The following is a 25603-nucleotide window of genomic DNA, read 5'->3' on the forward strand; positions in this document are numbered from 1 at the left end:
TTGTAACGTATTGAATTTGAAAACTTCAAACATTTTGGAATTGTTCGTTGAAAATATCCTTTCCATGTCGGTAATAGTTAAAAATAATAACGCTTTTTATTTATAGGTGAAGTGTATAGTTGCTTGTATTTTAATAAGAAGAGAAAGGAGAAAAATGATTGTCATAACAGAAGATGTGAATAGTTTATTGTAAGTTTCATTTTCAATAGTTTGACTAATAACGGCGTAACCGTAATTTATTGTTATAATTTAGTTAATATATAGAAATTCTCAAATTAAATAATTTATAATTAGATGAAGCAAAAGAAGTGCTTTTTGTATGAATAGGTAGATAATTTGTAAAAATAATGGTAATTTCCATTCTGTGATCTGTCCCTATTCTGAATAGGGCGTGATGACAACAATCACGTTACTAAGAAATTTTGCAATACTCGGTCAATTATTAATAATTTAATACATAGTTGTAAGATATATTAGATTTAAGTTGTTTACATTCGAATTTTGTTGGAAGAGTTTAGGTAATGCCCAAACTTTCAAGTTTCAGGAGTGTCCAAAAAACTGACCGCTTAGAATCTAAGTACATCGATATAAGTAGAGTTAAAATAAGATACGTAGGCAGTTGCTTTAATGTTGAATAGTTTGACTATCTTTATTGCAAAATATTCTTAAAAAAAAAATAACAAGTTTGTTTCTTAAATTTAATGGAGAATTATTGAACATATGAGAGAAATCTTTTTGAAGTCCATTTAGGAACTTTCTGTTACAGTATTGCTCACATTAAAACATTGTTTACATTGGTATAACAATGAGTATTTTAAAAATGTTTATTATTTTGTAATCATCTTTCTCATTCATTATTTTTTTATTTTTGTTTTTTATTTAATATCCTCCAATGGCCTTAATTTTTTTTTAAGATATTTTTAAGTGTTCTAAATATGAAAATTAAGAAAATATTTAGTGAAGTTTAAATGTTCGCTTCTGTCTAATATATTAGTATTACTACCTGACCTGGCAAATGTTGTTCCGCTGCATAATTATTTTTTTCTGGATAGTGACATCCTAGTCACTTAGCCATATGAAATATATTTTACAACCTATTTTCGTACGTACCAAATGTATATAAAAATGTTATAAAAGTTGGTTAAGCCATTTCTGAAGAGTGTGCTTACAAACACGTTATGAGATTTTTATATATATAAATTATTATTTCTTTTTTTTTTAACATAAAATGATATGAAATGGGTATCACAGTGTGTTTTGTAATTTCCACATAATTTTATACATTTTATATGTTGTTCATGTCCATCTTGTTAACTAATTGGCAGATAAAAAAAATTTATTTGTTATATTTTAGTTAATATATGTTTACAGCAATGAAGTGTTAAAAGAAATATGCAGCAATGTTCGGTCTATGATGGAGGAGTTATGGCTGAACTGGTCGCACCTCGGTGTGGATGATAGCACCAAAGCCAACAATATTTCAAAACTGGTTCAGATTGAGAAAGAGCTTCACCGAGATGTTATCTCAGAGACTAGGCAGAAGTTGAAGAATATGCAAGCTGAAGTTGATAGTAAGTGTTATAGTTTAATTTTACTGTTCAAAGTTTAGAAACATGATGTTCTATGGAAAATCAATGATAAGCTTATGTTCTTATCTCTATAATGTAATTATTACTCATAGCTTTTGTACTATGTTTTGGGTTTTTTAATAATTTTTATTTGTCAGACTGATATTAAAGAGATATTACATTTTCTGATATTTATTTTATTGAGATAGTCAATATGCTTAAATATAATATGATTGTATTTTTTTATATAATTTTCAAAATGCATATACTCCATTTGATCATGTATTTGTTAGCATCATGGACATCATAATACATTATGACTCCTATTGCACTTATGCAATGTCATTTTGGAACACTGATATGCATTTCCAGTTACTTTATTGCTATATTCAACTCCTAAGACCAAAGTACAGTTACACAGTTAACTTTTGTACAGGTAATATAGCATAAAAAAGATATATGTCTTTAGATCTATTACTAACCTATGATCTCCCACTGTTGCATGTTGGGCATGGGGTTCTCCTATCTTAGGATATATGCACTTTATTGCACTAAAATACAGTAATAATAATAATAAGTAAACAGAGTAATAGCAAATAATTTTTCTTTGCTATTTAGAATTAAAGGAGGAGACAGAAGAGCTTAGCAGATGCCTCTCAGTGGACATCACAATATTGGAGTTCAAGGAGGATCTCATGCTGGTTGATTACAAAAGAGAATTGGAAGAGCAAATTGCAGGGTAAGCTGAGCTTTCAGTTATTACTGTTTATTTAAGATTCATCTTATTACTCCTTATTTCTATCCATCTTTATTTTTTGTTTTATGAGTATTTTACTATACACTAATTCTAATGTTAGTTTACAAAAAGCTAGAATATTATTATTTTAAATAATAATACTCTGTAAATGTGTAATAATTGTTAGTTACTACTACTATTTATTGCTATTTTATTATGACTTTTTTAAGATAAAAATTTAATTTAATATTTAAATTAATTTTAAATAATATAAATAGTTTAGTTAATTGTACATGAGATGGCTATAAAGGCTAAGGAAGGCCTAAAAAGATGTGGATGGACTGTGTGAAAGTTGATATGACCTGAATGGGAATGACCGTGAATAAAGGAGAATAGAACAGGAAAACCTATCATGCTGACACCAAGTAAATAATTGGATAAAGCATAGAAAGATGATGATGTGCTTAGTACAGTCACAGATGTTATAATACTACATTAGGTACAGTCAAAATAACGTAGATCTATTACGAGAAGGCCAGAAGGTGCATTGCATACACTCCATTGACATTCTTAGCTGTATCTATGACTTTTTATTTTAGTTATAGAGAACAAGTGGAACAGCGCCGCATGAAGATGGAGCGGCTCCTCGAGTGGCAGCGCGATCTTGCCGACAAACTTGGCGTCACTATCCAAGAGTTGAAGGAGGTGCCGTTGCCCTCTGAAGAGGAGCTGGACAAACTCGGGGTCCATCTTGAGGTGTTGCAAGCAGAGAGAGACAAGAGAGTCGAGATCTTTTTGAATACGCAAGTGGAGATTAAAGATATTATGGGTAATTCTTTTTTTTTGTCTTATTTTTACTATCTCAGTGGTGTAGCCCTTCAATATATTATCTTACCTTAAGATAGTTTTTTTAATGGGTGATAATGAAATGGTAATCTCGTCTGTGCTATCGGTATACGCTGGTGGGGCACCAGTGAGGGATGATAGCAGGTCAGTTATCCTGAACACAATAGCACAAGCCAACTTTGGCTTAATTTGAGGTACATGGTTAAACATAAGTCAATGTTTTCTATAAATATATTTTGTTTTTCAGATAAACTACAAATCAAACCACAGAACAAGTTCGAGCATGTGGTAGTGAGCTCTCTGTCTGTAGACTTCAAGGTGACAGATCTCAACATGGACCGCCTTGCAAAACTCCATCAGGATCTACAGGAGAAATATGAACAGACCAACAATAGGGTATGCTATTCCGATTTTACTATACTGTTTATCGATCAACTTAAAAAAAAGGGAATGTTACTTGTACAATCAGGTTTTTAGCACATATTAAAAGAAAGAAAAAATTTTTATTGTTATTTCTAGTTTATTAAATTATTTTTAGTTTATTAGTTGTATGAAAAAAAAAAACAAATATATTAAATAGATGATATGGTAATCCTGTCTTCATTATTGTTGGTACTCAGTGAGGGTTGATTGATGAAGATGATATCATATTGGATTACCGATTGTGGCAAATCAACAGGTTTCCAAGGGCATCATGTGGAGGTCAAAATGACAGAAAGATAGATGAGCTGACAGGGTATATTATTAGTCATGGGGGACTCTCGTCACCAATAGTGTCAGTAGATTTTTTTGTATATGTCTATCCACGTCTGTTGTTATTTGTGTGCTGTAAGTAATGCAAATAAATTATATATCTATCTATCTAGTAGAATTAGTTAAACTGTTAAAATTTGCATAATTTTTTTTTATAGATTCTATAGTGAATGTCCTCTAATTTAAGGTATTGGAACTCCGCGAACGTCTTTCCAAGCTTTGGGATTGCCTGGAAGAGGACCAGGTGTACCGAGAGAATTTCTTGCATGCCCATCCTGGCTGCCACCCGCACACGGAGGCCGCTATCAAACAGGAGATCAAGAGGTGTGATCAAATTAAACGACAGAAGATACAGGTAGGATTTGATAGTTTTTTTTTTTTATAATAAATGAATACGAATTGATTTCATTTTCAGATTAAATTATACTTAATTTCGAAAATTTATGAAGTCTAATGATAGAAATAATACTCTTACTAGAAATTATTTATTATTACTATACGATTGCCCTAGAATATTGATGATCAATATCACTGATATTGCTGATTTTTTATGCTGTTTTTTTTATTTTTTTTTATTTTATACACAATTATGAAATTTAATTAATACTAGAACTTTTTAGTTTTTGTAAACTCTTGATAGTTAATGCTCCCTGTCTCCCAGATGACGAAAAAAGGTAACTTGGGATCCGTTGTTTATTTTAAAAATTACATAACAGTGTTGATTTTTATGAGATTCTTTATAGATTATTAAAAAATATATTATTAAAAAGTTGAGAATCAATATAACGTAATCATCTATTTAAATAATAAAGATTACACGAATCATAATATATCTTTTTTTTTATATGCTCATGCAGACCCGCATACCTCCGAGGAGATATGCGGGTACTGCCGGACTCTTACCGGCTAAACCCCCCCCCCCCCCCCCCCCCCCCGGTGCTGGGGGAATCATAATATACCTAACATTTGTGGCGCTTTCTTAGGCTTTTTTAATGGATGAAAATGGAATTGTAACCTCGCCTGTGATATCTATCGGTATAGAGATGATAGGTGAGGATTTTTTTATACAACTTAGAATGGCAAACAAGCTGACAACGGCCCACTTGTTGGAAAGTGGTAACCGTCGCCTATAGACATGAGTAGTACCATGGACTTAACAGCAATAAAGTTAGCCTATCAAAACAAATTCCATAAGAATTAACCACAATAATTTCCCAGGGGAACCGCGTGGTTGTAATGCTAGTAATGGTGCCAGTAAAGGAGTTAGAACCACATTATTAACAATCCCTTTCCCCCCACGCTTCCTTACGTTGGCACTCCAAACAATCTTTGAACTTATCAAATATAATACCTACCATTTTGACTTTATTCTGTTTAGGTATTCGTGGCGAATGTCCGCACCAAGATAAAGTTGATGTGGGACAACGTGATGTATTCGACGCGCGAGCGCGAGGAATTCCTCCACTACTTCCAGGACATATTCACCGAGGACACGCTCACACTGCACGAACTCTATCTTGAGCGGATCACTAAATACTACAATGATAACAAGTGAGTACCTTTATTGATATTTATCATTATCATATTAATCGTTAACTGTCCACTGTTGTATATCTCCCTGTATTGAAAGCCAGTAGTTGCTACGCTTGGCAGTTGAGTTAGCAACCGTTATTAGTCTGTAGTGATGATTCAATAGTTACACTCCTGCCCATCCCTCGACAGTTAACTTCTCTTCGTCTCCTCTTACGACACCCACGGGAAAGGAAGTGGCGACCCATTCTATGCCGGGATTACAAGCCTATATATATATATATATATATACATAACATATATATATATATATATATATGTATGTATATACTAATATTACTTATTTTTTTATCAATTTGAAATGACAAACAAGTTGAGACCATGTTGAAAGTGGCAAATGTCACTTGTAAAAACACAAAAGTACTAGAGATATAATGGAGTGTGTTGTGTTGCCCAACTCCTTGATATTATGAATATAGTAGTGCACTTTATATATGGTACCATGGGTTTGGGGTTGGACATGAACAAAAAACCTTATTTCTTATTGCCATAAGAATTATGCCCAGTAATTTTACTGCCATATCCCACAATGTAATAGTTTTTTTTTTTTTTTTTACCAGAATTTGTGTTTAAAACTAAAATCAATCTAGGATTTTTGCAGTTTTCCATTTAAAATACTTTTATATTGCACTTTGTTATTTGAGTTTTCATTGATTATTAATTATTCTTGTACCATTATCAAACACACTGACATAAAGCTTTGTATATATTTTTTTAATTATTATAATACCCCAAAATGTATTATTCATAGAAACATCTTTGAGTTGGTAATGACCCGTAAGAACCTGTGGCTGAAGATGACAGAGTTAGAAGCTCGGGCATCGGAGCCGGGCCGCTACCACAACCGCGGCGGGCAGCTGCTGAAAGAAGAGAAGGAGAGGAAAGCCATTGCTAACAATGTCAGTAAAGATCTTTAAATTAGTAAAAAAAAAATTTGTAAATTTTGATGCACCCCTGACTCATAAAATTTACCTATTATTTATATGAATTATATATAAAGCAACACAAAATAATAAATTTCCATAAATATTATAATCATTATATCTCAATTTGTGAAAAATTTAAATCAAGTAACTGTCTAGTTGCTTGGATCGTGCCTAGCTAGATCTGGTTATCAATAAACTTAAAAAAAATTAATTTGTCAATTGATTAATTAATTAGGACCTTATCAGAGGGAGACTTTGTACAAAGGTCGTTTGCTTGGCCACCTTTGCCCCATTTGTGTTTCTACCGTGAAGCAGTTAAGTTTGCATGGCTGTGTTTTGGTTTGAAGGGTGGGACATGGCAGTGAATTTACAGGATACAAAGGAATAACACATGAGTCCTCAGGAATGGCATTAGGGGGGTATCATGGGCGAAACAGTATATTCTGTTAGGTGGGCCGTCAACTTGTTTGTCTAAGTTGCATAAAAAAAATTAGGATAGAATGTATGTAACGAAGAAATCCCTGTTTTATGAAAGTTTAATCAATAAGTACAATTATTTATAAATTTTAATTTATTTAGTTTTGTTATTTAATAAAAGTAAACTTTAGAGTCTAATATCATATTTTTTTTTTATATTTTATATAGCTGCCGAAAATAGAAGCACAACTCCGCGAATTGGTGGCTGAGTATGAAACCAAGACAGGCAATGTATTCACAGTCGAAGGAAAACCTTTGATACAGCTCATTGAAGAAGAATGGGAAGCAAGGAAAGCGGTTAGTAAATGATCATATGCTTTGAAATTATTGCTGATTTTATAGTATTCTTATGGATACCAGCTTGGTCCACCTGACTCAGTTCAAAGATAAGTTATGAAAATAGTCAAAAATCCCAAGCCAACAGGCAGTATTGAGCCCTTAAGTCTAAAGGGAGACTTTTTCTTCCTGTTCTTGTTTTCTATCGCTTGTATAGCAGATTTTGATCTGAGGAATTGCTTGAAATCATTCCCACAGCTACCTTTTAATATGTATAAAATTATCCAGGAGCGACATAATAAGCTGTCAGCACGCAAGGCAGTTGCGGCGCTAACCCCAACCACACCGCTGCTGCGTTCGCTCGCCACCTCGCCGCGCGGCAAGCGGGACCGCACTGCTGCTGGCTTCGGCACCGCCGACCGCCACAGGTACCTACTTTACGTATACAACTCACTGTCATGAGGTATTCTACGTGCACTGCTCGCCACTGCCACAGTTGCCTTATATATATACTGACAGTTCCCTAAGGTTGACTGGGAGAGAATGCTTTTAGCATTAATTTCTCTACATATGTAGTATCTACATATATAGTTTTTTTTTTATACCACTGAGATGGTAAACTAGCATACGTCCTACCTGATGTAAGTAGTTACATTGACATACTTAGCCTACCTCCTTCATTTGATGTTAGACACAAATTGCCTAGATTATGCAAGTTCTAATAGCAATAAGAGAAGTTGACAGAGAATTTAGATACAAGTTGTTTGTGTCAATATGGTATACCTTATTGAAACAATTGCAGTTTTAATTTCATTTGATCATTTATATAATGTTAAAATTTCTATTGGGCACACCCATATGTATTTCAAATCCACTCTGTTATATTATATTTATTTTTATTAAGTATTGAATAATTTTCTTTCTTATCTCGTAGTAATAGAGCAGTAAATCGCATTGTAAATAATTAGTATGTCCGAATCGTAGGCTGCCACCAAAGCGCCAGCTGATCACCGGCAGCGCTACCAAGGCGGTCACAACACTCGGCAACAATCTGTCAGCGCTCAAGAGGTCGGCCATATCTACTGTCAAAAGGTAAATTAAATTTAGAACGAATACTATATTTTTTTTGTAATTTGAATTAAGAACACCTGCTGTTAATGTGTTATAAGTCAGAATTTTTATTATTATTAACGCAATAATTTAGTTTGTATTTCTTTTACTTTTTTATGTCAATGATTTGTTATATATGGTAATTCATGTAGGTAAATTATAAGTGACATACACACTCTCATACACAGTATTATATATATATCTGCAAGGGTTTAATCTCGTGTGACATTGCTATATCGTTATAAATATAATATTAAATCTTCTGAACATGAGGACTTTTTTTTAATACAATATATATACAGTAGAAACAGTATTCATTCCTTTAAATGGTTTCAGTGCTCGTTTGTGATATGAAGCGAGAAACATTGCATCAAATATGAGGCAAGTTCGCTTATGTAATAAATCAGTAGCAAATCATTGAGTCTTCTTTGAAAATATTTTCATAATGTTGTGATGAATTTGTGAATTGTGCACTGATAAACTCTAGGACTTGAACCCATATTGTTATGTTGTCTTAGGTGATTTGTAATAAAGTTGCCAAAGGAGATTTTTTTGATAATGGATGATAATGGAATGGTAACTCCACCTTCAGTAACGGTATGCTCTGGCTGGGCACCAGTAAATGATGATAAGTGAGGATGAAAACAAAGGTAAGTTACCTCATCGTGATGAATGCACCTGGAGTTTAGCACTGTGATATTTGGTAGGTAGACCTGACAGGGTATATTGCTAGCAATAGGACTGGACCCCCCTACTAGATAGTTAATTTTAAACTTTCCCGTTGTTTATACATTTTTCATGATCGTGAATTTAAAATAGGATTATTAACTGGCAAAGAAGTTTCGTCTTGTACCCAGTCATTGTATAGTATTATAGAAAATTCATAAAAACGTTTTATAGAAAAATATAAACACAACAAGGAGTGTTTTGGTACTAAAACGTTTTTAATAACTTTAAAAGACTTTTTTAAATTATATTGAATCAAAATTGCCAGGAAAAATACTGTTTCCTTACGACAGTGTAATTATTTGTTAAGGAAATAGGAATGATTTTTTTGTTTACGAATATGGGTTCAAGTTCTGTTGGAGAGTTGTTTTTAAATTTTAATATTTTTTTGTTAGATTAAGGAATGAGTAATGTTTAGTTATGTAGTTATATAGTTTATTATCTGTAGTCATTATATTCATAGATATAGAATTTTGTGACTTTCGAAATTGTCGTTTTTCTTTCTATCATTTTTGAAATATATTTAATGTATTATATATGTACTTATTTATCAATTAATGTATTCATTTACGTAGTGTAGTAGAACGACTCCCCACTAGATGGAGTGACGACATGAAATGCATTGCAGGGAGCCAGTGGACGCAGGTGGTTCAGAACCGTTTTTTATGGTAGTCTATGGGGGAGGCTTATGTCCAGCAGGGGACAAATAATGGCTGAAATGATGATGATGATTTATTTATGTAATGTAATGTGGATACAAAACATATTGTCATTCATTGACGTGTGTTTACAATTGAAATAACTTTTTTACAGAGCCATATGTACTAAGTATGTATGTAAAACATATCGTGCGCAGGAGTCGTTCGTGTCTAAAGCAATTAAATTTTATTATGAACTAGCCTATTGCTCGCTGGTTCGAATGCGTAGTTGCAATACTACGAAAACCAGTGGTGTAGACTTTTTCTAGATGGCGTATTTAGAATGAAATGATTTTATTTGCATTTAAACACCGAGAAGTAGTTAAAACACCAGATAGTTAGATCTTCAGGAACTTAACTGCGAAAACCGCATCCAATTTAATGCAGTATTTTTACTATATACATATACACGGAGCAAGCATTCAGACAAAATTTTTAAAAATTATTATTTTCTATATGTTAGTCTTATTATGATTAAGAAAAATGAATGTGAGGGAACTAATTTTTTTTTCTAAATTTTCCCCATGTATAGACATCGATAAAATTACAATTTTGTTATATTAGCAAGAAATTGAACCGAATTTTTTAGAAGTTACATTCTGTTTTATTAGACGTGTCAGTGGACGGTTGGCAGCTCGCATAGTGACCGAGGGTAAGGTGGACCACTCCAAGAGGAAGCTCGACTTTGGAGATCTAAAGAAAACGCCCAAAGTAAACGGCAGCATACTGAAACACAAGCGCACTGTGAGTTTTTAATGATGATTATAAATTGAGCTTGAACATGTAATAAATAGTTCATTTTTGTCATATGGTTCTGGCATAGAATAGGCCATTTTCTATACTGTGGGTGTTGTAAGAGGCGACTAAGGAAATTTAATGATGGAGGAGCAGTCTCCTAACTGCGGTTGCCAACTCGCCTGCCAAGCATGATAACTATTGACAGTACCACTCTAATGGATTAGCCTATGTCCAGCAGTAAAAAAAAAATTGTTAATTTGCTTTTATCCTGAGCGAAACTGAAATTATTATAATAAGGAATTTTCCAAAATGATTTTACTATAGCAACTTGACAGTTGGACACGTTTAGTAAGAAATATTAGAGTTATATATTTTACTGAATTAAATATGAGAGGTTCAAAATGGTTTGTCTGTTTTCGATTCCTGTTTATTAGGAGACATACATACACACATAGACATCTGTCATGCCGGTCTCCCATTAGGAAAGGCAGTTTTTTTATACAACTTAGAATGGCAAACAAGCTGACGGCCCACCTGATGGAAAGTGGTAACCGTCGCCTATAGACATGAGCAGTACCGTGGACATAATAGAGTATACTGTTTCACCCATGATACCTCCCATGCGTTGCCATTCCTGAGGACTTTGTACCCAGTAAATTCACGCCATATCCCACCCTTGAAACCGAAACACAGCCATGCAAACACAACTACTTTACAGTTGAAACATGAATGGGACAGAGGTACCCAATCAATGGACTTTTGTACAAAGTCTCCCTCTGGAAAACCAAATACTTTGATTCAAACAAGCCGTTTCTTCCACATTCATCATCTCTGAGGAATAACAATGTTCAGATATTTCAAGACGAGGGGGGGGGGGGGAGATATTGGGATTGTTAGTAATGAGATTGGCGTTCTTGTTACTAATATACTTTTTCAGATCTGCCTTAATACAGTCTCTTCTGAAAGCTGTCATTGTTAATTTCTAATGAATTCATTATGATGGCTCAATTGATTTTATCATTATTTTTTAAACGTTCCACTAGCGCGTCGCCATTGCACTAGTCTGTGGTTTGGGACACGTACATACCATATACCATTATTCTATGATATATATTTGTTTGCTATTTAGTCGGGCGGCAAGCGTCGAAGCACTGGACGGCGTTCCATGAACGGTACATCTGCGTCCGGCTCCACCGCAGCCTCGCGAGATGGTCGCGAGGATCCACCGCGGGACCCGCTCATGGAAACCACCATGCTCACCACATACACCGACTTCAAGGTAACGTTTATACTCTAGTGCTACTTGTATGAGTGTGGCGCCCTCTGGCACCAAGGTACAGGTATAGGCTACCTGTGAATATGTCTCACTTGCCTTACTGAATAAATAGCTTTATGCTCCTTTTGGAGAATGAATCAAGTAGTTCTTAAATGGTCCATTTATGAATGTGAAATGGTTTATGGCATTGAAACCTGACATTTCCAAGCTGCAGTCGAGTGTTACCTATGTGCTGTATATGTCACTTATTATCTCATTTTTAGCCAAATTTAAAAAAAAAAAGTTTGTTTGGAAATTCTTATTTATCTAAAAGGATATTCTTACATATTGGTCCCGTAGTAATTTTATCAAAATCGGTTCAGTAGTTTAATTTTTATTTTGTTTTTATTTTAATTTTTTTGATCTAAATCAAAATAGCTGATATTGTCAATATTGAAGAGTGTTTTTTGTGGAACACAATCTTTAATAATTACAAGTCAAATATTGTTGTATATATTTAGCTTATAAGTAAACAGGTAATTAAAATATTGATAGATGTGATTAAAATGCAGTCTAATTGAGATTTAGTTTAGAACTTATTGTATTAGAATTAAAAAGTTAAATTTCCGATAAATCGATCCAAAAGGATTTGAACCCCTACTTTTTTTAGTCGTCCAGTGTAATGTGAGGCTGTGGCCCATCAACGTTTAGAAATCCTCGGAATGGAGCGGTCGCGCCGTGAGGCCTATGAAGAACCCAGGAAGTTTTTGCGCTTCTGGGCGGAGCTAGGTTGGCTGTACTAGCCACGACTCATATGAGGCCCAAATGAGAGGCTAAACGCGGAAAACAGAGTCTTTCTCACATTCACATTAGTCGTCCAATGTACGTGCTTTACCAAAATAAAAATTAAAAAGTCACAAGAATAGTAAATAAAATATATTTTCCCTTTTTTTTTTCTAGGATGGCATAATCGAACGACAAATTAGTCGCAGTTCCATGGCCACAGGCAACGGTCCCAACGTCGCCCCACCGGTCATAGTCTGTACCACAATCGACGAGAATACCACGCCCACCACCCCAAAAAAAACTCCGCGCAAAATGCCTCTCACCCCAAAAGTGGGTAAAGAGAACATACAACACTTAAACCAGCCAATGACACCGAAAAGTAATTTACTATATACGCCAACGAGGCTCACTCGGTCCGCTTTGAAATTGAACAACGATGGATTCGCGACCCCGCGGACACCTCTCAACGCTAACAAAATTAATCTGCAACGCCAGAACACAGTCAGCACTCTAGCACTTAAAACGACACCTAACGGCGTTAGCCGGTCCAAATCCCACACACATTTGATGCGAGCAAAAAATTTACCACCTCTTATTTAGATATATAGGTTAGATTGAACATACACACATTTCAACATTTTGTTTGATTCAAAAATGTTCTATATTTGATTTGAAACATTCTATATTTGTTTTGAATCGTTCTATGTTTGATTTTTAAATATTCTTTGTTTGATTCAATAACAAATTATATATGCAAACTACAAAAAAAAAAAAAAAAAATTCTTGAATTACATACAAAATAATTGAGATGTGTGTACAATGTGATATAATTTAATGATGAATATCAATTGTAAATTATTGCTTGACATTTTATTATTAAATATAATTTTAATTATGATACCGAAATTTTAATAAGTTACTTTATTTTTATGTCTATTATTATAAGAATTGAGCCATAGACTATTCAATGCTTTTAAAAAGTGCATAGACTATATATCCGCGCTGGAGGGGCCACCAGTCTTTGAATTCTTTATGAATGATATAAAATGTTATAAAATCTCATAAGAATTAAATTTTAAAGAAATTTGTTAATTCATGTTGAATTTGTTGGAGTCTTTACCAGTATTTGAAAAGTACCCAATTTGCCCCGAAATGTAATTTGACGTTGTAGTAAAATAACAGTTCCTTCATTAAAAAAAAAAAAAAGTATTCTTATAAAGTATTGTACAGATTTTTATAATTATGATATGACATGTTTTTTTTAATTGTATCTCCCAATTCAATAGTAGTTTCAGTAGAAGACAATGGGCAAGAAATTCGACTTTTGCTCTTTTCGAGTGAACGTTAAATTTACAATTTTACAATTACGTATTTAACAAATATAAATTAATAACATAGAATAATAATAAAAAAAATTGATAACTTGACATACAAGATTCGCTTTTGATCCTTTTGGCGCGGATAGATGCTTACACCTTATGGAACTAGGTACTGTTGATATGTAAATAATTTCCTTTACTTTGCTAGTTTGCTGCATAGTGATCTATATCCGCCTGCCCTCCTAAACAAGTTGTAAAGAAACTGTCGATAGATACGCTTTCCCTGTCGTATTTGTGAGATGAACAGCCATATTCTGCATCTTGTTCTTTGCCGCTTGTTTATTACCATTTTAGAACATACGTATGGGTAGTAATTTATATTAATCTTAACACCAGCTTAATTGCGCAGTAAGCAGATTGATTTATGTTATCATTAAGATGTGTTTTCGTTTTTCATATTCTCTATTTGAAATTAATATTTTCCGTGTTGTTACTGTACATTTTGAATTTCTCTTTGTGGTGTGTGTGTGTGTTTTTTTTTTATGAGATCTGACCTGTTTATAGTTTGTTTTATTGTTTAATAGTATTATGATTCGTGCATAGTGTAAGATCGATTTTTGTTTTGATTTTTAACAATAATTATAACTGACTATTTTATCGTGAAAGGCCAATTTTGGTGGTGTTTGTAAATTATATATATATTTTATAAAAATAATTATAAAATTACATGCCTTTCATGAACACCCATATATTGTCTATATCCCAACCTGATTGCTTAGATGGCATGTCGTGTCTTTTTTTTATGGCATAAATAAATATACTTACTAGTGTGAGAGAAGTACCACAGTTTTACTCTAGATGGCGCTCATTAACGCGATTTGGGACCTTCTATTTTATTTGATATCCGAATCACGAAATGTACATTAAGATGTTTTTTCTGTATAGTGATGGCTTTTGCATTTGGTCAGTTTTAATATTATTTAGATTTTGTAACTGCTAGACATAACAGCTAACACATAAGTTTTGTAATATATTGACAAATTTAATATAGCTAAATTTTTGTATTTTGTTTCTTTAAATATACCAGATTGGGCCCGTTCGCTTAATAAATCGATTATAATTTCGTATCATACCTTCATGGACATGTAGTCAATAAAAAATAAACAAATATATAAAATAGTTTTCAAATTATTCAAGAGATGGCACCAGTAATGTGACAGTTCCATATTTAAAACAAGAACCGCGTTGATCGTGAACGTACAATCGTTTTCATATATAAATGTTATGGAAACCCAATCGACTCGCTTGTATATATGGCAGCTAACTATATGTACGGTTTGCATTAATTTATAAGTACTTAATTATAAACAGTATTTTAATTGGGCGCAAGAATAAGTGATTAGCTTGTGTAACGCCTACTATGGTTTACGTAAGCGCTCGCAATCCATTCTAGCATCATTTCATTTGCTAATATTATAAATTATGGTTGTAATTATATTTGCATAGTTTAAAATTGTTGTTTTATTTTTAACTAGCTTTTATCCGTGGCGTTGCGTGACTGATGTTTACTGTTTGGCATACTAGTCATTCTTTATCTTAAATAAGTATGTATATATATATAAAATTTCATAATGATTGGTCAAGTCGTTAAGGTAACAAACAGACAAACTCATAGTGAGGATTACCTGTAGTTAGGCTCTAACCCGAAGTATTTTAGTTTTAAATTAACTCTTGTTTATGGAAACAGTATAATAGACTGTTTCCATAAATAATATAAGAATATTCTCTATTCTTGAAGATTTCAGTTTTATTTCGTAAATACTGATAGTAGGTTTAGGAGTCTACTTACATAATATAGAAATGAAAAAAAAAATATCTAGTATACTCTGCTTAATAAAATAATATTTCGATATCGCTGGCATGTTCTAAACGCCAAAGTTATCGAAGTTTAAAGTTATGTAACTCACCATCCTAATATACTGAAATGGATTAGGCCATTTCTAATTTTCTCATCAAGAATTGTTATTAGGTAGTTTTTTTTTGCTGGGTGAAAATAGTATGGTAACCCCGCCTGCGCTAACGGGATACGCTGACGGAGCACCAGTGATAAATGAGAATGAAAACAGGCCAGTTAGCCTATCATAATGTATTCATCAGAAATTAACCATGATAGTTTCCAGGGGGACCGCGAGGAGATCGACCTGGTTGGGTATATTACTAGCAATGGGATTCTCAGTCTCCATTACTAACAATCCCTTTCCTCCCTACACAGTGTATTAGAAGCGACATATTTCTTTCCTAACAATTATCAGACAGCAACCAGAGAGCATCACTCTACATACATCAAACATAGACTAATAAAGTTGCCATATTAAGAAATGTGTGGATTGCTTTCTCAACAATGATGATATTCACTAAAAAAAAAATTTTTTTTTTAATATTAAATTAAAGTTTATTCTTATAATCCGCTTACAATAATGGAAATATAGATCGATTCGACACCAATATTATCAATTAAAAACATTATCCGATAACAGACTTCAATTTTGTTGGAGTATTAAGTGTGGTCACTAAAGGTCCAAAAATATTATTAATATTATTCATAGGTGGCAACTCTTGTAGTTGTTTATGACAGTGTGTGCTCTCTTGTCTGTGGTCTTTTTCCTCTTCCTTTTTCCAACTGAAACTTGATGTACACGTGAGTCAAAAAGATAAATTAAATATTATTAAAAATATTGTCCGCTGTTTTTATAAAATACCATCAGGTTATGGGCTCAGTCATTTGTGGTGTTGAAAAAGTTATAAAGTTCTGAAAATAAAAATTATCATCACGGGCATCCACGTGGTGAGTCGACGAAGCGGCAAGTCGAGAATAAAACTTCAAGATGGAAAAGCATTTCGAAAAATTAGCATTCAAGTTAGAAGGAACAAATAATTGGACCACATGGAAGTTCCAACTTCGTGTATTACTTCAAGCATTAGAATTATATGATGTAGTTGAAAAAGACGCTTTGACAAAAATGGCGTCGGAAGATTTCATTAAAAAGGATCGAAAAGCCCAATCATTAATTGTTTTAAACATCCATGAGAAAATAATGGTGCACATCATAAACGCAAAATCGGCATCAGAAATGTGGGCGAAACTATCAACCATATATGAGAAAAAATCGTCTACCAGTCTTCATATAGAACAACAGAAGTTTTTCCATTTACAATGTGAGGATGATGTTATACTTTTTATATCAAAGCTGGAAGAAATAAGAAATAAAATAAACCAACTGGACAGTAATACATCAATTCCGGATAAAATGTTTATTACTAAAATACTCATGGGACTTCCAAGTAAATACAAACATTTCATAGCAGCCTGGGAATCAGTTCCAGAAAGTAATCAAACAATAGATGAATTAACAGCAAGGTTACTCATAGAAGAGGAAAGAATGAAGGAATCAAGTTCATCAGTAGCGTTAACAACTAAAAGTGCTGTACAGTCACAACATAGAAACAAATGTTATTCATGTGGAAAACCAGGTCATATTAAAAAAGAGTGTCGTTATCGAATTGTCTGCCATTATTGTAAAAAATCTGGACACTCCATAGGTGACTGTTGGATAAGGAAAAATAAAGAAAATCAGAGAAGTAAGAAAGTTCAGCACACTAGCAATGATATCAGTAATGCGTTTGTTGCTAATATAAGTGATTCCAGTCAATGGATTGTCGACACTGGAGCTAGTGAGCATATGTCGTTCCAAAGAGAATCATTTTCATATTATCAGAAATTAAACCCTCCAAAAAAAGTAATAATAGGAGATGGAACTCAATTAGATGCGGAAGGACAAGGAACTATAGAGTTGTTGGCATATAATGGAAACAAGTGGATAAAAACAACAATATCGAATGTTTTATATGTCCCTAAACTGACTATAAATCTTTTTTCTGCAAGAAGTGTCATGGACAAGGGCCATGATTTACATATAAATAGCACAGAATGTAAAATTTTAAAAAATGGTATGGTAGTTGCTGTTGGTGTTAGAAAAAATAAACTGTATATGATGAGATTCACACAAGGGGAGCATGCTGCAGTCTGTAAAGAAGTGTGTTTGATAGAATGGCATAAGCGTTTGGGCCATCAAAACTTACAACATGTAAGAAATATATTAAATAAAAATAATATTATGTATGAGGACAGTCAAATTGAAAGCTGCGAAGACTGTATTAAGGGAAAGATGCATAAATTCCCATTTGAAAAGAGTAACTCAAAATCTACCAAAGTATGTGAGTTAGTACATATGGATGTCTGCGGCCCTATGGAGGTATGTTCCTTAGGGCAATCAAGATTTTTTCTTTTAATCAAGGATGATTATTCAGGCTACAGATATGTTTATTTTTTAAAAAATAAATATGAAGTGTATGAAAAAATAAAAAAATTTCTTGATATGGCAGAAAAGGAAACTGGAAATAAAATAAAAATAGTAAGAACAGATAATGGGAAAGAATTCATAAATAATAATGTTAAAAAATTATTTGAAGACAGAGCTATTAGACATCAAACATCAGTAGTTTACACTGCAGAACAAAATGGAAAAATAGAAAGAGATAATAGAACAGTTGTCGAATGTGCAAGAACAATGCTATTATCAGCAAAATTAAATAAGAATCTATGGGCAGAAGCAGTCAATACAGCAGTGTTTAATTTAAATAGAACCGGGAAAACAAATATTCCTGAAAAGTCACCATTTGACATTTGGTTTAACAAAAAATATGACATATCACATCTCAAATTATTTGGGAGTAAAGTTCACATACATGTGCCAGATGTGAGAAGGCAAAAATGGGATTCAAAAAGTTTAGAAGGTGTTTTTGTTGGATATGGAGAGTCTGGAATAACAGAGACCAAAGGTTATAGGATATACATACCTACAAATAATACAATAGAGGTAAAAAGAGATGTAATCTTTATTAAATCAACAGATGAAAAACAAACAGATACTTTATTACCAGAAAGTGAGGTTATATTAGATTTTGAGAGTATAACTGACTCAAAACAGGGGGAAAAGTGTCAAGAAACCACAAGTTCTATCATAGAACAGAGGACACAAGAAATAACTGAAAGTGATGTCCAAGAAACTCCACAGAGATCTCACACAGATGTACAAACTATAGAAAAACAAAAAAGACAAATAAAGAAACCATTGTGGTGGAATGATTATGAAACATCATTTCTATGTGTCATTGAAGAGCCAAAAAGTTATGAAGAGGCTGTCAGCAGTTCATATTCTGAAAAGTGGCAGGATGCTATGAATAAAGAATTACAAGTGCTTAATGAAAATAACACATGGACTGAAGTGCCTGTGCCTATCGGGAAAAATGTGATTGATTGCAAGTGGGTGTATAGAGTGAAGTGTGATATGGATGGGAACCCTACAGACTTTAAAGCTCGGTTAGTAGCCCGTGGCTTCCAACAAAATGACTGTTTTGAGGTTTATGATATATATGCACCAGTAGCTAGATTAAGTACCTTTCGTGTGTTGTTAGCCATAGCAAATAAGTTACATTTACCAGTTCATCATTTGGATGTCCGTAGTGCCTTTCTTTATGGAAATATAGATGAGGAGGTATATATGAAAACCCCTAAGGGTGCAATAAACAAAAATAATATAGTTCTTAAGTTAAATAAGTCGATATATGGTTTAAAAAAATCCCCAAAATATTGGAACTTAAAATTTCATTCTGTAATAACTAAGAAGGGGTTTGTTAGGTCTGAAAATGATTACTGTCTTTATTCAAAATGTGAACAAGGTAATAAAATATATTTATTATTGTTTGTAGATGACATATTATTATGTGCAAGTGACTATACTCAATTGTGTGAACTAAAAACCTATTTATCTGAAAACTTTTGTATGAAAGACTTAGGTCCTGTCAAAAATTATTTAGGTATATCTGTAAATCAAAATATTGGAGAGGGCACCACCGAATTAAGTCAAGAAAATTATTTGAAATTGTTATTATTAAAACTAAACATGTCAGACTGCAAAACACAACAAACACCAATGGAAAATAAATTACAACTTGTTAAATCAAAGGAAAATGATCCTTTTTATGAGAGAAAATGTAGAGCTTTATTGGGAAGTTTAATATATGCAGTACAAGGAACAAGACCTGACTTGTGTTTTGCAGTGTCATATCTTAGTAGATTTCAAAATCATGCTGATGAAAAATTGTATAATTCAATTAAAAGAGTGTTGAGATATGTAAAAAATACAATAAATTTAAAATTGATATATTCTTGTAAAAGTAGTGAAACAAAATTAAGTTGTTATGTGGATTCTGACTGGGGAAGTGATATTAATGATAGAAAATCAACATCAGGTTTTTTGTTTAAATTGTTTGATTGTACTGTTGCTTGGTCATCAAAAAAAACAACAATCTGTGAGCCTTTCATCAACTGAAGCGGAATGTAATGCTCTTAGTTCTGCTATAGTAGAAGCGATTTGGTTAAAAAAATTAATTAATGACTTTAATTTATTTTGTACTGGTCCAATAATAATGCATGTTGATAATCAAGCAACTATAACTATTTGTAATGCCCCAGAAAGCAATAGAAGAGTAAAACACACTGATATAAAATTTAATTTTATTAAACAAAACATAGAAAATAGTATAATTAACATAAAATATGTACAGACTGGAGAGCAACAAGCTGATATATTGACAAAACCTTTATGTAAAGAAAAGTTTATATATTTTAGAGGCAAATTAATGATGATTTAGAATAAATGATTCATCTATGATATTATATATGTGTATATATATATATTTTTAAATTCAGTTCAAAATATTAGAACAGGTTCTTTTTGGTTATTCTTTTTGGACACTTTATTGAGGAGGGGTGTTGGAGTATTAAGTGTGGTCACTAAAGGTCCAAAAATATTATTAATATTATTCATAGGTGGCAACTCTTGTAGTTGTTTATGACAGTGTGTGCTCTCTTGTCTGTGGTCTTTTTCCTCTTCCTTTTTCCAACTGAAACTTGATGTACACGTGAGTCAAAAAGATAAATTAAATATTATTAAAAATATTGTCCGCTGTTTTTATAAAATACCATCAAATTTATTGTATACATTAAACCTGCCCATCTACACCATGGACGTCCATCGCTTTAAGGAGATTGATTACCCTATCAAACAGTAATTCTTTAGCGTCGACACCCCATATGAAGTCCAAGTGGCCGAAACTCTGTAGTGATATACGAAATTTCCCCGCGGGTCTGCCGAGCTCCCTAAATAATCTATCTACATCGTTAACATGTGCCATTGGATCCCTGTCGGCGTAATGGAGGAAAACAGGAGTTGTGATCTTGGACAGGTCGTACTCTGGCGGTCGTCTAGTCCCGTAGGCTCTTCTGTTAGCTTTCATACTTCCTTGGTCGTACCGGCGGAAGCGTTTGCTGGCGATCCCTTGAGCGTAATGGACGAACTGTCTCACGGCCGCCCCGGCCGGTGTGTGGCCCAATTTCACAGGAATCATAGTCTGTAAACAATAGCTGAAATGAATATTATTGTTTTGTCTGCCTTTCTGTTTATTACTTCGTATGCGGGGATTTTAAAAATAGAAAAACAAATTAAATAGATGATGGTATATTAAAATAACACATACACCAGATTTTGATATTTAAGAAGACAAATGTGATATATATATATAATATCTCCTATGTTCAAATACCGTGCAGTTACAATTTTAATATAACCGCGTGGAGGTCGACCTGATAAGGTATATTGATAGCAATGGGGATTAACCTCCCCATTAACTACTAACAATAACTTTCCCCCTTAACCCAGAGGGAACCACGTGGAGCTATGCCTGATAGGATATATCCTATCAGGCCTAGTTCCACGTGGTTTTTAGGATATATCCTATATTAACATGCTTGCATGTTAATATAGGATATATCATTTGCATCCCATGCTTGCAAGCGGTATCGAACCCTTAAGTCTTAGGAGAGATTTTGCCTCACTCTGCGTGTTCTACCGCTTATACAACGGATTGTGCTCAGAGGAATTGTTCAATATGATGCCTATGGCCACTTTCTATAATCGTACGGCTCACCATCGGCAGGGAGTTCACCCTCGCTGCCGTCGGAGATGTGGTGAGTGCGAAAGCGAATCCATGTCTCCGACATATGGCACCTCGAGGGTATATCGTCTGGTTTTTAGTGGGTACACCCCCACCTTACGGGGGGACTCCCACAGTACCCATTCACCTCCCACAAGGTGTATGGGTCTGCATAAAGCATTTTCCAGACGTTAAAAAAAAAAAGGGAGTTCACCCTCATACCTTACAGCCTAAATGGTCGCGTACAATGCGGTTTCAGAGATGCTTTCTCCCACGAACACTCAGGTTATGGAATGAGCTCCCTGCCGAGGTTTTCCCGAGAGACTACAGCATGGGGTTCTTCAAAAGGGGGTAAAGAGGTTTCTTCAGGGTCGGCAACGCGCGCGTAATACCTCTGGTATTGCAGGCGTTCATAGGCTACGGTAACCGCTTACCATCAGGTGGGCCGTATGCTTGTTTGCCACCTCCGTGGGCTAAAAAAAAATATATTAACAATGGGGCAGTTAGACCCTTATACTAACAGTCCTTTTCCCCCATTATAAACTAGACTAGATAAATACTTACAGTGTTCTGTTGCGATACGCTCCAACCACCGATAAGAAATAAAATGTTACTGCACACGGGTTGGAAAAGTGCTTCATCCATACACAACGCTTGGCCGGCCCACGTCATTATTGCAGTGTTGGGCATAAATTCACCGAGACCAAATACAGATCCCACTTTCTGCAACGACAGTTAATATATTAAAATTGGGGGGAAGGGATTGTTAGTAATGGGGATTAGCTACCCCATTGCTAGCAATAAACCTTATCAGGTCGACCTGCTCGCCGTTCCCCCTGGAAACCATCTTGATTGGTTAATTGTTGGATTTGTCACGATGGGCCAACTGACCTGCTTCATCCTCATCTATCATCTCTCACTGGTGGCCCGCCAGTGTATACCAATAGCGCAGGCGGAGCTACCAGTCCATTATCATCCATTAACAAAAAAATGCATTAATATTCGCTATATGATAGTACAATTTTTATTGTATAATTCTAAATTCCTCATCATTATTTCAGCCATTATCCGTCCACTGCTGAACATAAGCCTCCCTCATAGACTGCCAAATAAATATATAATTTATTAAGGAATCACTCATAATTATTTATCATACAAAATTGTATGAAAAAGTTGATCCGCTTTTCTCGAAGCATTTGTATGGAGATACTTTATCTATATAATGTAAGTATACTGTGAATATTGATTTTTGCTTAATGAATACAGTTAGTATTATCATAAATCTAAAATTTCTAGGTCTCTTACACATACCTCAAGACTAGTAGCAAATGGCGATATCATTAACAATAGAGGATTCCTGTTGTTTTCCATATAAGCATTCGGAGCGAACGCGTGCATCGAGATAATTTTCTTATTGTAATCCGGCCGTAGGGCACCCATCACGAAGAACGACGTGGTACCCTGAGAGTGGCCGATATAGTGCAGCCTGTCTCGGCCGGTGTGCGCAAGCGCATAATCGATCATGGCCGGCAAATCTATGTTGCCTATTTCGTCCCATGAGAACTTCCAGTACCTAGTACTTAAAATGGCGTCTGGGTTCAAGCGAACATGTTTACGTGAATAGTAGTTGCCGCGAGCATTGCCCAGCCAAACGTCGTATCCTTCTTCGGCAAGGAGGTAAGCTGCAAAGAGTTGGACTAGCTTTAACCCGTGGAGCGATCGGCTCTAGGCTAGATCGCTACACCCATTGCGTCACCGATTTTTTAAATTACCAAATTTCGATTCACCGATTCGAGACACCCTTCAAACTGAAACACTTCAAGCCTGCAAACACAACTGCTTCACGGTTGAAACATGAATTGGACAGAGGTGCTTAAGCAAACAACTTTTGTACAAAGTCTCCCTCTGGTAAATTATATTATGTCGACTCCAAATAATGGGAATAAGAGCAGTAAAATGATGAAGTGTATGAGTGCATGTATGCCATATAAAAGCAAATTTACCAAATGCGGTTCCAGGTCCCATAAGAATCCAGTCAGCAGACGACGAAAGGAGCCCATGCATTAAAAATACTATTGGCTTATTCGGATCTGTCACATTGTTCTTGTCACGGCCATGTGGAATCCTGTGCACTCCCAAAATGTAACCGTCTTCAGTGGTCACAGTATGAGTTTCGATTGGATAGTTGTATTTTCTTACTAGGCCTTCCTGAAATGGTAAATAAATTAGTTTATAATATGCTTGGTTTTTCCATAGGTGTCATAAGAGTCGACTAAAGGAACTCAACAGTCGAGAGATGGGGGGAAAGGGATTGTTAGCAATGGAGACTGAGAATCCTATTGCTAGCAATATACCCAACCAGGTCGACCATCTCGCGGTTCTGCCTAGAAACTATCATGATTAATTCCTGATTAATTCATCATGATGGGATGTTTTCATTCTCATCTATCACCCTGCACCGGTGCTCCGCCAGCGTATCCCGTTAGCGCAGGCGCCATACCATTTTTACCCATCAAAATAAAAAATACTATACTAGTAGCCATGTGTACCATTTTCACGCATAAAAAAAAAAAACGGTCGAGAGATTGGCAACAACGTCCCTTTTAAAACATCACCAAAACCTAACTGCGGTTGCCAAACCGCCTGTCAAGCGAGGCAACTATTGGCAAAATCCCCCTTATGGGGGAGGCCTATGTTCAGTAGACAGCTAACGGTTGATATGAGGATGATGATGATGATGCTTGGTTTACATTATTCTAATAGTTTTTCGTTGCTGTAATTTGGTAAATGATCTAACCGACAATACAGTAGAATGTAATTTGACAAATTTAAATTTCGTTTAATCGGCCTTGTGTTGGAAATTTTCGCAATATTATATATATATATATATATATATATATATATATATATATATATATATATATATAATATATATATATATATATATATATATATATATATATATATATATATATATATATTTTTTTTATTTTTAAAATCTGATTGTATAAACTTACCACATCTAAATTAGCGTCTTCCAGGATATTGTCCGAAAACCTTCCTCCATTTTGTGTAGTTTTGTATAAATGTTCAATGTATTCTGCATGGGGAGAAGTACCAGCAAGCACTGTTACCCCCAGAAACAAACAGAGAAGCGGCACCTTCCACATTTTACCCTTAACTTAGGAATAACAATTGCGCGAACCTACCAATGACTTTTATAACTTCTGTGTATTGCGATAAAGCGTTAATTCGATAACAAAATCAATGCTAACCCTGAAAGATTTATAGTATTAGGTATAATTTGTAAATAAATATTATATATGTATATATTTTTTAGTTATGTGTTCCCGGCATAGAATGGGTCTTTTTTTTTTGATGGGTGAAAATGGAATGGTAACACCGCCTTCGCTAACGGAATACGCTGGCGGAGCACCAGTGAAGGGTGATAGATGAGAATGAAAACAGGCCATCCTGATGAATTCATCAGGAATTAACCATGATAGTTTCCTAGATAGATAGTGGGAACCGCGAGGAGGTCGACCTGGTCGGATAATTTGCTAGTAATAGGATTCTCAGTCTCTATTACTAACAATCCCTTTCCCCCTGCATAGAACGGGTCACCAACCCCTTCTTTTCCCATGGGTGTCATAAGAGACGGCTAGGGGAACTTAATTGTCGAGG

At 34.3% G+C, this 25603-nt stretch overlaps 2 protein-coding genes across 2 annotated transcripts; one reads left to right on the forward strand and one right to left on the reverse strand.

Moving 5' to 3' along the window:
* Positions 1-15317, forward strand: LOC113513419 (protein regulator of cytokinesis 1-like). The gene is made up of 14 exons (XM_052894400.1): positions 1-189; positions 1372-1571; positions 2187-2307; positions 2904-3133; positions 3398-3546; positions 4091-4258; positions 5282-5454; positions 6245-6392; positions 7065-7193; positions 7461-7600; positions 8157-8264; positions 10318-10450; positions 11574-11723; positions 12660-15317. Exons 1-14 carry the CDS (start codon positions 155-157, stop codon positions 13083-13085), a joined length of 2310 nt encoding a protein of 769 aa, XP_052750360.1. The 5' UTR covers positions 1-154; the 3' UTR covers positions 13086-15317.
* Positions 15318-20427: 5110 nt separating this feature from the next.
* LOC113513457 (lipase 3-like) lies at positions 20428-25104 on the reverse strand. The gene is made up of 5 exons (XM_031910998.2): positions 24937-25104; positions 23923-24127; positions 23231-23601; positions 22484-22642; positions 20428-21337 (listed from the first exon to the last, which is right to left on the reverse strand). Exons 1-5 carry the CDS (start codon positions 25087-25089, stop codon positions 20930-20932), a joined length of 1296 nt encoding a protein of 431 aa, XP_031766858.2. The 5' UTR covers positions 25090-25104; the 3' UTR covers positions 20428-20929.
* Between the last annotated feature and the right edge of the window lie 499 nt (positions 25105-25603).

The sequence above is a fragment of the Galleria mellonella genome, unplaced genomic scaffold, assembly GCF_026898425.1.
Source record: "Galleria mellonella isolate WM207_F2 unplaced genomic scaffold, CSIRO_AGI_GalMel_v1 utg21, whole genome shotgun sequence".
Taxonomy (NCBI): Eukaryota; Metazoa; Arthropoda; class Insecta; order Lepidoptera; family Pyralidae; genus Galleria; species Galleria mellonella.